General features: G+C 42.8%; 1 protein-coding gene across 4 annotated transcripts in view; it reads right to left on the bottom strand.

The window, feature by feature from the left end:
- The window catches only part of Trio (trio Rho guanine nucleotide exchange factor), a 322,610-nt gene that overhangs the window by 188,125 nt on the left and 118,334 nt on the right, over positions 1-16,151 (bottom strand). For all 4 annotated transcript variants that reach the window (XM_047555755.1, XM_047555754.1, XM_047555752.1 and 1 more), the window contains exons 3-6: positions 12,809-12,923; positions 6,918-7,110; positions 3,965-4,477; positions 2,064-2,186 (exon numbers count right to left, since the gene is read on the bottom strand). In XM_047555755.1, the coding sequence (XP_047411711.1) occupies positions 2,064-2,186; positions 3,965-4,477; positions 6,918-7,110; positions 12,809-12,923 (944 nt within the window). The remainder of the gene's footprint in view (positions 1-2,063; positions 2,187-3,964; positions 4,478-6,917; positions 7,111-12,808; positions 12,924-16,151) is intronic.

Here is a 16,151-nt window from a genome sequence, read left to right as displayed (position 1 = left end):
TGCACGCTTTTATTTCCCGAGCAGACTGTACCACTCCGGGTGTTACCCCTTTTCTTCTTCTCCATCACCTACAGCACACAGAAAAGAGTACAGCAGCCAAGAGCTAAATGGCGGGACTGTACTCAGATGTGGCGATGTGTAAGTCCCTCCATTTAAAGTACCTCTACCGAGCTCCTCTCACCGCGGCTTTTTAGAAACATCTGTTGGAGTACAATGAGCGGAACTGCTGATATCCTTCAGTATGATTTCTTTAAAGGCTGTCAACTTCCCATACTGGTTATTTTCAAAACACTACAGGTAGCAAGAGAAAGGCTGGAGGTCAGCAGGCCTTCTTCTGTATAAACCGATGTCACGGATGGTTACTGAGAACTCCTGGGCGTGTTCAGAATGAGGGGCAGGACAGTCCAGAGAGCTCCCCAGCAGTCACCACCTGGCCCAGTATCCAGAGGCACTACATTCTTCCTAATTACAACTTTACTCATAAAAGTAACACGGGCCTATTATAGAAAATAACAACACATACTTAAATCTTTTTTTAAAGAAACAAAAATAAGAGACACCACCTATACTTTTAGGGGTTCCTTACCTTCTTTAAATGTATTTTTAATTATATTGTTTCATCACAGGTAATAATTGCCACTGAACAAGTACTAACTACACGCTCCACGCTATTTTTAGTGTTCTTCAAATACAGAGTGCACAGTATCCCCCGTTTACAATTAGGCAACTGAGGCTCACAGAGGTCAAGCAGCCTGCCCGAGGTCCCTCAGCAAACGGTCAGAACTGAAGCTTCTGCGGCCACCGCCTCCTTCCTGCCTTCCACACCGCGCCTCCCAACCTCTCACCCTGAATCTGTCACTGACACTGCTGGGGGAGGCAGTATCTTTTCTGTTCATTCCTAGACAACATCACAGTATTTCTAGCTTTCAAAGTATGTGGTATAGTGGATGAAATGTACCTTTTGCCACTAGTTGAAGTTTCAGAAGATTCTGAAAAATTAATAGTTTTTAAGAAGAAAATTTTCTACCCCCAAAGGTAACATTTTGGCTTTCCCTATTATCTATGTCCAGGTTTGATGAGTTAAACAGAAACTGTCTTCCCTCAAAGTCTAAAACTTTTTGATGGTGTTCATTACCAAAAACAAATAAACAAATAAATATAAGACAAAAACAGAATAACCAAATCTTATCTTTGAAATTACCCAAGCTGTAGCACTGTTTTCACCAAACTTAAACTGAACGGCATCTTCCTCTGTCTTCATATTGCTTTAATACACTATGTGATAAGGCTTAAAAGTAGTTTATTCTCACAGGGCAGGCTGAAAGTTCAATCCCAGATTCCTTGTTCCTGACGAAGAAATTTCTAGAAACCTAACTATCCACAAGCATATATTCTACAGAACAATATATAGTTTTAGTTTAGTTTCATTAGCCATGAAAATGTGACAAAAGTGCTATTCAAAATTCAATGTTTGTTTCTAAGGATGAGGTTCAACGGTGGCCCTTCTGTCCTACAGGCTTCTGGAAGAGTCACAGCAGCATCTTGGAGAGCCAGGTACACCAACCTCCAAGGAGCCTGAGGTTCCAGGCCAGGCCCACGGCCAGCTGCAGGCATCTAGTTCTCTTAGAAGAACTCGCCAGTTTAGAAGAACTGGGGTATGCCCTGGCTGACAGCAGGCTGGCCTCAGGACAGGAGGGTCAGAGCCAGCACACTGGTGTCTGTTCAGGAGCTCACTCTCCCTACAGGAACTTCCCTGGAGTCTCTGCAGCCCCCAGGAAGCAGAGCACAGGAGGGTCTCAAAAGTGCTGAGCTAGTCAAGAAACAGGTTCAAGTTTCACTGGTTTGTTTTCTTGTTTTTGTTTTTGTTTGTTTAAAACCCAAAAGATACTCAGACATTCTAACACAGGAAAACTCCCTACGGATGAAGGTCAACTTCTACAGGGTCACTCTGCAGGCCCCACACCCTCCCTCTGCAAGGGTTCTGGTACTCATGCGGCTAAACACCTCCCATTTGCTCAAATGCTTTGACATGCCAGGGTCCACCTGTTCTGATGACAGCTTACCATACAGTTCATGGCAAAGTGATTGTGCTGCGTCTGAAGCTCCATTGCATGAGGGTGGCTGGTCCCGATCTCCGTGTAACTGTTTAGAAACAGGCCTTTGTTGTGTGTGATCCAGTCAAACATCTACCAGAAGAAAAAGACAACCTGGAGTCACTGTGGAACAAGAAGCGTCTGAGGGGCCACACCAACAAGGGCGACCCCTTCCCTGGACAACCTCTCAGGTGCCTGGACTAGAAGAGCATTTCTAAGAACAAGTCGGCACTTCTGAACTCGCAGGATCTATGAATCAGGAAGCGGACGAGACGTATTCAAGCCCTCCAGGAGCTGCCACTGGAAAACTCCCGTCTTGACCCATAGGCTGGCAATCCCACCACCCTGAACTGTCTCCTTCGCCACACTGCTTTTCAACTAAGGACCTGCAGGTGGAACCTGGGTGAGTTTGGCTCTGTCCAGATTACTGACCATGATACCAATGACTAAAAGATGACGTTCTTTAATTAAAAAGTAAATAGAGGGGCTGGGGAGATAGCTCATTTGGTAAAGTGCTTGCCTCACAAGCACAAGGCCCTGGGTTCAATCCCCAGCACCACAATAAATAAATAAATAAATAAAAATGAATAGAGACGGGGGCAAGAACAAAAAATAAGATATACTGAGAAACTAATAAGACCCAGGAAAATTTTAGCAGTGATATTCCTCTTACGGTTTAAGTCACAGGTTACTTGGATAAGGATATCAATTAGGATTCTCAAGGAGGGAATTCTTAGGATTCTTAGGAGTACCTTACCTGCTTTAATTATATTATATTGACACATCCTAGGTAATAATTGCCACTTCAAGAGTACTAACTATGTGTTTTTATTTTATTTTTATTGTTTTATGAACACTAAAAGTAGCATAGCTCAGTGGTAGAGCACTTGCCTAGCATGTGCTAGGCCCTGGGCTCAATCCCCAGCACAATAATGAAAAATTTGCAAAGAAAACATTTAAGGAAGTAACTATCAATTAGCTTTGCTGCAGTGTCTTGAAACAGAATCCCAGAGATAGTAACCAGTTTTACCAGTATCTGGAAGGAAAATTTTTCTAGTGTCTTTGACAGAGCACTCCTTAAAATCAAAGTACATTAACAGGTTAAAAGTGTACCAAATAATACTAGATTGTCACCTTTCAAAAGATTCTTTTATAGCAAAGATTTCTAACACAATTTTTTTGCTTCACAGAATATTTTCCTGTCCATGTGGAGGAAATGAAATCAATGAACTGGGATGAAGCCTGAGGAATTCTCCTGTGTTCATGGCTCCTAGCACACTCCTCTTTGCCAGGGTCCCATTTTCACGTGGCTAAGACTGCACTAGTCAGTACTTGATAAGAAGTCACTCTGACCAGATGGTTTGTCTGGTGTACAACAAGGAAACATGAGACCACGGGTGATTATGACCTGTATTGCCCAGAAACTTCCTTTTAAGGCCTTACTCACCTTTTATTTTAAAAACACACTCAAACAGATCTGAATGGGGCTCTGTCACTGGCTTTGTATAAGAGGATGAACAGCTATTAGCAAAATGCACACACAGTTACTGGTTTCAATAACACAATCCTAAGCAATTATCATTCTCTTGACTGAAAATACCATTCTCGTCTATCTTATAGGAACTCTACACCAGACCATCAGCAATTTTAACTCGAAAGTTCTAAAACAGCACTGCACCACACAATGAGTAAAACGGGAAACCGACAGAAGCACACGGGCTGCTGACCCTTGCTGGTGTGTAACAAACGTGGTAAACGCAGTGCTACCATTCCCCTCCGCCCCCCTTCATGCACCTGACCCCAGCCTCGGCTACCTAGACCCAAGAGCTTCCTTCCGCGTCTGGTTTTGGCAGGCGACTCCCCTTCTTTACCTTCTCAGCATCCTGTTCAAACAGCCTCAGCTGAAAGCACTGGTCCAGCTTCAGCTTCCTCACATGCCACATCTGATGCAGATGCTGCCGGGTCGAGTGCAGTCTGTCCAGCATGGTGGACACCTTGGGTAAAAGGTTCTGCAGGTCTGCATTGCCTGACCCCGAGTTCTTTTTGGGAAAACTATCGCTGCTCTGAATCCTCTGAAGCAGCTTCTGTCCCTCCAAATCCAAGTCCTCGATGGGGGCCTTAATCACCTTCTTCTTTAGCTGAGAGTGTTCCTCAATCATATTCCGAGCCCCCTCCAGGTCCTGAGGCAACTCCTTCTTAGCGAGGATGTCCTGGAGTTCCTCCAGCCGAGACAGCATGTGGGTCGCACTGCTGATGTAGTCTTCAAAGGCAACTCTGACTTCAATCCACTCCTCGTGGTTGTATTCCAGACAGCCATCGAACTCGGGAGTCAGCTGAGAAGGATCAACTACTTTGGTCAGGCCTTCTAGAGAGACCATATTTGTCTTAAGGGAAAAAAAATCACATATAAGAAGATGAACCAATTCTACATGGTTTTAACGTAATGCAATTTGCAGTGCTTAGTTACAGATTTTCAGTGTTAATCTATTTATAGAAAATATAACATACCTGGTTCTGGTCCCATAAAAACAAAGGAGGATGCAAGAAGCATTATTAGTACCTTGAAGGACAGATCTGCTATAGTAACAGATGTTAGCTGGAATACCTAGAATTATAGAATCATGTATTTCACAAGACCTAAAGAAGTTAGATTCCTTTCCAAACCCATTTTGGCACATTATGCCAGAAACAGGTTAAATTATAAGCACAGAGCAGGCATTTCAAAGGTCTCACTTTGGCAGATTCTACCCGTTTGTTCCTCACCATTGGTCATCTCATTCCCAGTAGAAAACTATCTGCCTTCACACTAATGTCTTGTTCATGGGCTTCAGAAACACTTCTGGAATATTTATTTGTGGGTTGCTTATTAAATGACAAATGCTACTCCAACCAGATCACCCTCATCAGTTCTTCTTGTTCCTCCCTCACTCCCCATTAAGTAACAGATGAGAGGATATGAATAACTTTTTCAGAATTTGGAAACTATTCCAGGGTTAGCAAGAAAGCAGATGGAGGATCTTCACAGAGCTAAAGTCAAAGGGTACACCTTGTTCACTGTAATAATCTGCTGTGATTCTGAGCAGCTCAAGTGCCAAACATAATCCTACATTCCAATTTAACAGTGACAAAACGTTAATCAATTACAGTTGAGGCAAAGAATCTTAACCTCACCCTATCAGAATGTGAAGCAGATTCATAATCAGTATTAGCCTCAAGGATAACATGAGGTGGGGATGATTAAATGCAAAGGCCAAAGAAAAGGAAAAGAAGTGTGGCCTAGAATCAAACGATGAACAGGGAAGGACTGGTTTAATCACACCTCTGTCAACTCCAGCTTCATAGAACCCTAGAACTGGCATCTCCATGCTGACTGTTACCAGAAACAGCAAAAGAAACAAGAGCCAGAAAGCAGGGTTGGACTCCTAACCGAGCACTTTTGCCTACAATGCTACTGCAGGTACAATCCTACCACTGCTGGGCTGCAGTAACCTCCACAAAGACAACTACTCAGAGAGGCTGTGAGCATGGAGAGACAACCAGTGCAGCAGAAAAGTGGGAAAGGTACCACAGAGAGTTCTAAATTAGATGAGCAAATATGTGCGTGAATTATATTGCCAAGCCATTGTTTTTACTTAGAACATTATAATTAAATAAGACACACTTTAAATTCTGCATTGAGAAAATAACTAAAAAAAGAAAAGAACTAAGACCCAACAGTCTTCCAAGATCACTTATCATGTATGAAGATAAAAGTTTACTCTATCTTTCACCTATACCTGCTCAGATAGTGTCAGATTTAAATTAAAACCAAATACAGATTCCAAATAGGAATATCAGTACTATGAAACAGATTCAAAAATCCAAGTAGTACACAGAGAAAACACTTTGAAAAGTATAGCATATAGCCTAAATAATTAATACTTTTTGAAATGTTTAATATTATTTACCTTAAAATACATGAATGCATAGAAAACCTAATGTTTGGGCAGAGATGTCAGAAGAGGAAGCTATTCAACCAAAAATTATTAAAATTATTAGAAAAGATTTCAATTTATCACAGAATAAAGCATGAACCAAATTTCAAGCTGTTCAGCATAATCATCTCATTAAGCCTTGTCAGAGCTGTGGTAGCCTAAGGAGAGTTGGTTAACAGTGGAAAGAAAAAGAAGTTAGCAGGCTAAGGTTTGTTTTCTATAACTGAAAGACAGCAATCCTCCATGCCTAACTGAATTCAGGACTCTGGGCAGTTTTTAGGGGAATATCTCTTTTTCGTAAATGAGAGACCTATTATGTGCAGTAAATGACAATCACTCTCTTCAACATCTATGACGGGAGGACCTCATTCTCCTCTATATCGTGCCCAAAGTGAGCAGTTTCTCCCCATCCTTCATTCCCTCCCCTCCAGGCCACGGTGATGAATCTGCAGCCCTCAGGAGCCTTTGTGGTGCGTGGCAGAGCCCAAACCAGCACCCTGCCCAGAGAACTGGGATGATGAAAGTAACCTGTTACTTTACACAGTACTTGATTCTACCCAAGGTGTGTGCCAAAGACATGCACGCAGTTCCTGTTCAGTACACAGTTTTAAAGATGTTATCAGCCTAGAATGGTGAGACAAAGTCAGTTTTTTAAAAAAAATTTTTTAGTTGTAATTGGCACAATACCTTTTATTTTATTTATTTTTATGTGGTACTGAGGATGGAGCCCAGTGCCTCACTCATGCTAGGCAAAGGCTCTACCACTGAGCTACAACCCCAGCCCCGTAAGTCAGCTTTTAATGAGCCACATGGATGGGTTTGGTAGGTCTGACTACACAAGGGAAGTTACCTCAAATTCAAATTTAGAGCTGCCAAAATTCGTCCTCTGTTTCTGCCAGAAGTTGTCTGGCTTGATTATCAGGGCAACGTGGATGCAGCAGGGGAAGGACTCCTGCAGGATCTTCAGCAGGGGCTTGATGGAGTCCCACTTGGACCCACGCATGTCCACGATGACCGTGAAGCCTCGCTTGCAGACTTCCTCACTGCGGAGAAAAGAAAGCACAGGCTTACGGCACAGGCTGCAGCTCCCAGGGCGCCAGGCGCCACTTCCTTCATTCTGCCTGATGACTGGGAAGCTCCCGCGCACTGACCTCAGGAACCAGAGCGCACAGCCACCTCGCCCCAGAAGAGAAGAGAACCAGACCACACGTGGACCAGGCAACAGGGTTCGACTTCAAAAACCTTTAGAATTTTAACTTTTGTTTTGTAGTCCGTCTTCTCCTCAGGAGGAAAATAAACATCACGCCCATTTCTTCTGGCCTTTGGTGCATTAACTGATCATACACCTGTCTAGTAACTGCTGTAGGCAAAGGTCCCTGGCAAGAACAAGAGCGGCACAAACCCATGCTGGCATGGAGAGCCCAGGCCGACGACTACTCCGGCAGGTCTGGCAGTGTGGAGCGCTTCTCGGTGCCCCGTTTTGCTCCCGTCCCCTGTCCCTGGCCCTTACACTATCTCAGAGGTTCTCCAAGCACGGTCTACCCATCTTTGGGGTTCCTCTCACTCTTCTGGCAGGCCTGTGGGGCACATCTAGCTCTGCAGCAGTGCTGAGGCTGTATCTGCCTTCTACATTTGGTTGCACTGCTAGTTCAAAAGCAATAGTGGTAACAACGCTGGCTCCTGGCACAAATCAATGCCATGCTAGGAGTCATTATATTCTGGCTCTGTGGGTTCTTGGCAGTTAAATAAATAAAAAGGCTAGTTTCAGTCAGGTGCAGTGCCACATGCTTCTAGTCCCAGCACTCAGGAGGCTGAGGCAGGAGGATCACTTGAGCCCAGAAGTTTGAAACCAGAGTGGGCAGTACAGAGACACCCAGACTCAAAAGCAAAGCAACACACCCAGTTTCTAATTTTAGTAAATCTCAACCTCTAAGTATATTCCCACGTAATCCACAGCTGCAATAAAGATAAAATAAGAGTCCAGGTGTCCTCAAACAGTCAAAAAGTACCTTGCTCATTGTGTTGTAACTTGAAGGATACACATGGAAGCTCTGAGGCTGGCTTCCAAATGGCCCCAGAGCTAAGGAGCCACCATAATCCTATTACAGGTGGACCCTGCCTGCTCCAGCTACTGATGCCAGTGCCAACACCAATGAGGTAATGACTGCAAGGTTTTGGGAATATACCTGAAACCTGATGAGCACTCAATGTGATAGAAGTTTTCACTTAATGCAAATGTACTGCAATGATGGGAAGACATTTGATACTTTTCTGCCTCATATAATTACCCTAAAAAACTATTCTCAATTGAAAACTCAGAAACTGAAATGGTATCACTAGGCAATGTTTAAAAGCTAACAAAAAAAAAGTAAAAATTAAAACCAATTTCCTGCAATTTCTCTTGCACAGTCTTGTTGCCCTACCACCTTCCCACCTGCCTCCCCACCCTATTTCTTATGTTGATTCAAACCATCAGAGTAAGTGGCTTTTGGAGGTTCACAAAAGCAGAGCACCTATGGCAGCCGACATCAGTGTAAGAGAGGTGTCACGTAAGCATTCCGAAACTGTCTACTTCTACTCTGGCAGTAGAACCCAGCTCAGAGAGAAACACGGCGTTTACAGCCGTGACGGGAAACAGACGATCCAGCAGCCCAGCTTATCACCCAAATGTGGAGGATGGCGAGGAGCGGGGTGAGTAGCCCGCTGACACCTCCAACGAAGACGGAGCTGGCAGGAGCTGGCACTGGCTCACCACCACTTCTCCCCGCCGCAGGTCCCACACAATCCCAGTAACATCACAGGCGGAAACGTCATTGACTTCCTAGGCTTCTTCAAAAACCTAGAGGAAAAGGTCTTCTGAGTTCCCTGAGTCACAGAAACCAAGCAATCTGGGTCTCTGTGGGCTTTAACAGGGTTTGCAATTCTGCAAGATTCCCGTCACAGAGACTCCAGGGCTCCAGAGGTACCGGGGTGAGCGCAGCCAGGGCACAGGAGGAGGAGGGTGCCCAGAGCTCTGGAAGGAAGCCTGCGTCCGGCTGAGACATTCGGCTTCACAGACTCAGCTACCGCACACCCAAGACAGGAAACTGGAAAACTGCAGCAATGTGCTCTGTTTGCTTTACTAGCTGCTGTTTGGCAGACTGCATTTAAAGTACCAGTCTTTACCACACCAATACAAATTCCCTCGCAACCTTCTTCCCAGCATGGCATTACACAGCACGCACACAAACTACAAAGTCCACAAAGCCCCTGTGCTTGAAGGGGGCTTGAGAGGATCCTGAGTAACACCAGACCTAACAGGAACAAGTTGAGAACAACAAAACCAAAGGGTGCACCTAGCTTACCTCGTTTACAGGAGATTAGCTATTTTCCTTCCTCCAGCATCAAACTGCCACCACCCAGCGACTCCCCAGGTAGTGGAACAGCACGCAACTGGACTGGGAGGCACAGCCTTTCCAAGCATTTGCTCTCGTATCGTCAAAAGCCTGTCATCACTAGTGAGTAGAGGCTGGTGGACATCCCCAAATCCAGCGCCCTCTACAAACATGGAAAGAACGTGTGTGGTGGCCCCACAGGAGGACCCCACGTGCTGCCTGTGCCTGAAGACAGGCATGGCTCTTTAGAAAGCATGACTGGCCAGCACTCTAACAGTTTTACTTAAGAGTCCACTTTACTTGTAAGATAAAGAAAAGAAAAGTTAGATAAAATTGAAGTCCCCTCTTAAGCCAGATCTCTAAAAAAGAAGAAATTTTGCTTTCCTCAATTCCAAGATGAAGAAAGTACCTTACATGTGGGTGTTCTCAAATCAATCAACACTCTTCACATTATTTCATTAAGGACAATAGAGGGAGAGTGGTTTATCCATATATCTACCATAAAGCATTCAGACAACAAGAGCAATAACCATGTTACTTTCATCATTGTGCAGAGATCCCAATGTTACCAGCAAGAACTGCTGCTGCTACTAGCTCCTCTTCCACAGAAGATGGAAAGTTCTCTGCGCATTGGCCCTGTGTTCCAACTGTTATTTTAAAGTGGAATGGGAAGGGGACCCAAGTAATAGCACTCAGACAACTCAAAGTTGCTCAGGTCGCATTAACATTCATCTGTGGGACACAGACATTGGAGAAGGTGTGCAGAAGAAATCAACATTATCTGCCTTTAGAAAGCATGCCTGAAGGAAGGAAGAGCACACAGGAAAGGAGACACAGTAGTACTTCTGAAGCAGTTTCTGCACGGGGGCACTGTGCTGGTGTGCATGAAGAGCCCTGCTTGCTTCACACACCTGGGACCTCGAGGTACACTGTACAGCATCTATTTCAGTTTCAATATTAGGAACTCCTCAAAAGCTCATGTGTGAAAAAATGTAAGGTTAGAGGTGAAATGATTGGATTATGAGTGCCTTAACCCAATCAGAGGCTTAACCCCCTGAGAGGGATTGACTGAATGGAACTGCAGGCAGGGGGTGGCTGGAGGAGGTGGTCCGTGGGAGTGTGCCTTTGGGCTATAAGCTTTTTGGGCTGAGCTTAGTTCTCTCTCTGCTTCCCAGGCTCTGCCCACTCTTCCACCAGCGTTCTGCCTCACATCGATCCCCACGGAATGCAGCCTGTTGTCTATGGACTAAGACCTTTGAAACCATGACCTCCAAATAAACTTTTCCTCCTCCAAATTTGTTCTTGTTGGGTCTTTAGTGAAAGAGCTGACTAAAACATTATCACGTTTCACATATGAGAAAACCAATAAAGGTCAGTAACTGGCTCCAAGTCAACTAGTCTGATTCTGAGATCTTGCTTTTCCTGTTGGCTTCCTCCTGTAGGAAGGAGAGGCCCACTCTGTCTCAGAGGATTTACAAATGACATGGTTGCTTATTACACTGTTCTATTTGTGTGTATGCTCACAGTTTTCCATAAAGGTACTTTTCCTTTAAATTTGCTCATCTAAATGATACAAAATGTACTTGAACTGACTATTTGAGATCAAGGAAATACAAAGTTATTTTTTATATTTACTATCAACATAGATTTCAAAACCAGACAGCAAATTGTCAAAGGTATAAATAACATTCCAATTACATAAATATATTTAAAAATCACCTAGATGTATACTAAGTTCAACATTCACTCATTCATTCATCTATTTTGGTGCTGGTGATAGAGCCCAAGGTCTTGTGCATGCTAAGCACATGTTCTACCACAGAGCTACAACCCCAGCCCTGACTTTAATTTTTAATTAACCCACTGGATAGTACCACTTTTGTTGGCAAGAGAAGTTGTTTGTTTGTTTTCAACATCGTCCTTCCTATTTTGCTATCTTTTTCCATCATCAGTACCAAATCTGGCCCACAAAAAGAAATGAATAAGTGGTAGGTATAAACTATATGATTATAAATGATAGTGAGTAGAAATAACTACTAAGCCCTTTTCCCAACCTATGATTTACACTGTTAAGCAGTCCAAAGAAGTACCAGGATAAGAGGAAAGGAAAACCACTTTTCATATTATGTAAGGAGTCTCTACCTATTTAGTCACTGGTGACACACAGTGGTAGTTTTCCCGTGAAAGACACTTAATGGAAATGTACAAGAGTATCCTCAGCAGGTCAAACCATCAAGACTTCCATAAACCACTGCAAGTAGCTGATACAAAAGGGCACCGTTGTCTTCCCTGGCTGGTGTCCATAAACAGGTCATGAGCATCACAAACCATTAACTATGGTTGATCAATTACATTTACCTCGACTTTTTTAAAACCCATTACATTGTTATTGACTATGTCATATTATTTTTTTTGCTTAACGCTCCCTTAATGCTACTATCTACTCTAGCTCCTCCTCTGCCAAGTCCTCTTTGCATGTCCAAATTGAGTCTCTTAGGAAATGAAATGTCTCCTCTCTCTACCAAAGACATCATTTACACCCTCATTCAGCTTGTGCCTTTCCTGAATGAAGAAAGCCAAGGACTTCCCCTTTCTTTACAGGCAAGCACGCCTCCAACTCTCAACACACACCCAATCTCTTGGTCCAGGCATGGCTATGTCCTTGGATTCTATTTCTAAAAAATACCTGGAACAACTAAATGAAGATTTTAATGAGGGGGACCTCTCCTCCATTCCTAGAGCAGGAGCAAAGAGTCTAATTTCCTCAGGTTTAGCACAGAAAAGTTCTTACAATGCGATGCTCCTCACTTCAGGGCTCTCCAGAAAATACAGCATTGCTTGTCCTTGGTGTTCGTCAGCATCCACACTAAAAATTCCCTATTACTTATGGAGTCTCAAATTTAATGGGGTTCCCAAGCTGACACTTAGTATATTAACTGATGAAGATTTTTAATGCTCCACAAACTTCATGCTACGAAGCAAGAGAATATTTGTAAAGAACAGACGATCAGCACAAGGGCAGAAATGCACAATCAAAACCAGCACCCAATCTCTAACCACGCAGTCTGTTGAGTCTTGGTGCTGGATGCATTTCTGGTTCTTCCTGATTTCTAACTCAGATGCCTGGATCTTAAAGTCCCAGATAAGTGTGTATCCCAAATCCCCTATCAACATACAGTGCTCTTCAACACAAAATGCCTGACTTCTTGTCCCTGCCCCCAGAATATTTTACACAATGTGAAAATTGGAAATAAGGAGAAGGATCATTCAGGGTCACGGCTACCATCTGGCTGTTTCCTAAAAGCTCAGTGCCACATCTCTTGGAACTATGAAAAGAGCGACAGGCCGCAAGCCTCACAGAACTTACCTAGGAATGCAGGCGAGGTACGAAATGAGCCTCCTGAGATCCTCCTGCCGTATTCTGTCATGATTGCTTCGGGCTGGAAATGTTAAAATGGGACCTCCACGCTTATCTCTACCACCTGAAAAACAAACATCGGGAACACGTTTAGTCTAAGGACGATGAGACAGGGCTCTCTACCAGCCACTCCCAGTCCAGCGTTGTCACCTATTCACTCAGTCCAAATGACCCTAAGTCAACCAGAGTGTGGAAGAATCACACACCACCTGAGTCCTCATGTCACCTGAGTTGTGTAAGGCTGCTCCATCTCCTCACAGGACTCAGAAAAACAGTCTTAGTTTTGAAGGACAGACAGAAGGCTCAGCAGATGGCCTTGTCTTTGTTTTGCTCTGTTGGAGGAACTCCTTTCTTCAGGTTAGTAAGGAGGGAAACATTCCCATGCACATGTGGCCAGTCACCTCTGCCCCGCCTCGGGCCTCTCCCTCTCTCCTCACCACCCTGCCCCTGTGTCCTCCCCTGAATTCTGAACCTTCTCTTCTCCATCACTTAAACTGGGTTCTTAAAAGTCTTAAAAGGAAAAAAGAAAAGAACGCTATTCAAACTTTATCCTAATGATGACCTTGTAAATGTGGGATCAGGGGCATCTGACCACCGATGGCCAAGCTCTATCAAACTCTTACACAAAGTCACATGTACAGAAAGAGAAAGATGGGCATGAAAACACTTTAAAGGGAACTAGATTAGCTCAAGGATTTGAGAAAAATCAGACCATGCACCAGGAGTACAGATCTCAGTGTTCTTGACCTTGACAAGCAGGCAGGCAGATTTCTCATTAACAGGGACACAAGCCTTGGTACCACTGGGTACCTTTGGTGAAACTGTCACAATTACTCTATTACTTTCCTCAAGGTTGTCAGTAAAGCAGAAAAGGAAATTATATCCTTTTCTAACAGGTCCTTCATTTAATTTTATAACTCTGATCATCTCTCTTCAGAAAATCTCAAACTTCAAGTCACAATATAAAACTCTTTATTATTCTATGTTCCAAAAATCATTAGCAGGGATAAAATTAAAAACCAATCAAGAAAACAACAAAAGATACTTTCCTTTTAGTAAAATCAAAACAATATACAATGCTGGGTGCAGTGGCACATGCCTATAATCCTAGCAGCTTAGGAGGCTGAGACAGGAGGATTCCAAGTTCAAGGTCAGCCTCAGCAACATAGAAAAGCCCTAGGTAACTTAGTGAGATCCTGTTTCAAACAAACAAGTGAACAAACAAACAAACAAACAAACAAACGAAAACCATACACACACACAGAAGATGCTGGTATTTTGAAAACATATTTTACCAAGATGTTTTTACCAATTTTCTAAAATAGTTACACACACATTCTAAACACTAGGAAACTTAATTCTGATTGTGAATACTTAAAATGATCTTGATTATACTGTCTAGTTGTGTAATCTTAAAAAAGTCTTAAAATATCTGTAACCCAATAGGAGCAACAGCAAATCACAGGTATCAACGGTATCAACAGATCCTGGCCATCCTGAATGGTTAACATGATGAAAGGGACAACCAGACTCTCCCAATCAATTCCCCGCAGAACCAAACACCCACACAAGTATTTCCCCTTCCTTCCCTGCAAACTTCAAGCAAAGTCTCATCAAACCTCAAGACCTAACTCCCAGTGTACAGGAAATGCTGGGGGAAGAGAAATATGGTAAATGACCACCCTGGGACACAACCAACAAAATCTCGAATGTAGAAAAATCTACAGTAGAACACTCAAGTTCCTCACCTAATAAACAAGGCAAAAAGAGCAAGAAGGAAGAAGAACCTATAGATTAGAAGTATTAGACATCTCAACCAACTGCAATTTAGATCTTGTTAAAAAATATTAAGAGGGACAAGCACATACATTTGAATACTGATTGGTTTTCTTTAAAATTAAAGAATTATAATTCAATTTTAGGTCTGCTAATGATAGTGGGATTTTAAAAATTTATCTTTTAGATATATTTATATTAAGTATTTGTAGGCAAAATTATATAATATCTGGAATTATGTCAAACTTATCCAGAGCATGATGTGTACAAACACACACACACACAAAATGTTTTTTCTGTATATATATACCTATGATAAAGTTTAACTTATAAATTAGTTATTAACAATAACTCAATAAAAAAGAACATTTATAACAATAAGCTGTAAAATAAAAAACTTGCCCATGTGGTCTAATCTCTCTGGAAAGAGTGAAGACAAATATTGGTATTTCAACCACAGATGACCGTGGGTAACTAAAACCATGGGAAGCAAAACCACAGGTGGGGACAGGGGAGACTGCTGTGTGTATAAACCACAGTAAATATAAGAGCAGAACACTTCTCTTACTGACACTCTGGCTCACTCCACTTGTGTTGCTATAACAGAATGCCACAAGCTAAATAACAGAAATGTATTTTCTTGTGGTTCTGGAGGCTGAGAAGTCTAAGACCCAGGTGCAGGCAGGTTGGGTTACCTGGCAAAGACCAATCTTCCCTGGAGGGGCGCAGGGGAGGGATGTTGCATCCTCAAGCGGCGGGCAGCCTGCCCAACCTGGGCTGGGATTGAAGCCAAGGCTGTACACACAAAGGCAAGCACTCTGCCACTGAGCTACATCCACAGTCCATGTGGCCTTGTCTAAGACCATCATGCTGCCAAACCCTGAGCTTTGGAGGGAACACATTCAAACCACAGCGTCAGATGTGCCATTCAACTTCATTTAATTCATCTTAATTGGAGGACATAATGTGTTGCTATCTTACTTGAGTGCAATGAGTATTTTTAGAGTACCTAGAGATAAGACGAAGGATCCAAAATAGACAAGTTCAAGGAATTCTTAGTGGTTTAATAGAGAATCTGCACTAATAAGTAAGTCTTAGAATCACTTCTCTTTTGGCCTGCTTTTACTAAAGTCCTTGCTATTCTACTTCTACTTACTAAAAGCCATTTGGATGAACAGTTTTTACAAGTATTCCCTAATATATTAAAATATGTGGTCAGAGTAGAAAGTAGATGAGTAGTTGCCAGGGACGGGCAGGGGAATGAGTGTGGGGTTCTTCAGGAGGTGATGAAAATGTTTTGGAATTAGGTGACGATGGTTGCACAGTCTTATGAGTACACTAAAATGTACTTAAAACAAATATTTAAAATCATACAGTTTTAGAAGGTGGACTTAAAGGTTTGCAAATTATCTTAATAAAAAAGAAAAATGGGATAAGGTAAAAATTAATTTTGAAAATTCACTCATTCTTGGGAATTTTTCAAAAACATAATATCCCAATGCAAATAATCAATTTG

Source organism: Sciurus carolinensis, chromosome 6 (genome assembly GCF_902686445.1).
Source record: "Sciurus carolinensis chromosome 6, mSciCar1.2, whole genome shotgun sequence".
Classification (NCBI taxonomy): domain Eukaryota; kingdom Metazoa; phylum Chordata; class Mammalia; order Rodentia; family Sciuridae; genus Sciurus; species Sciurus carolinensis.
This window is presented reverse-complemented; position numbering and strand designations above follow the sequence as displayed.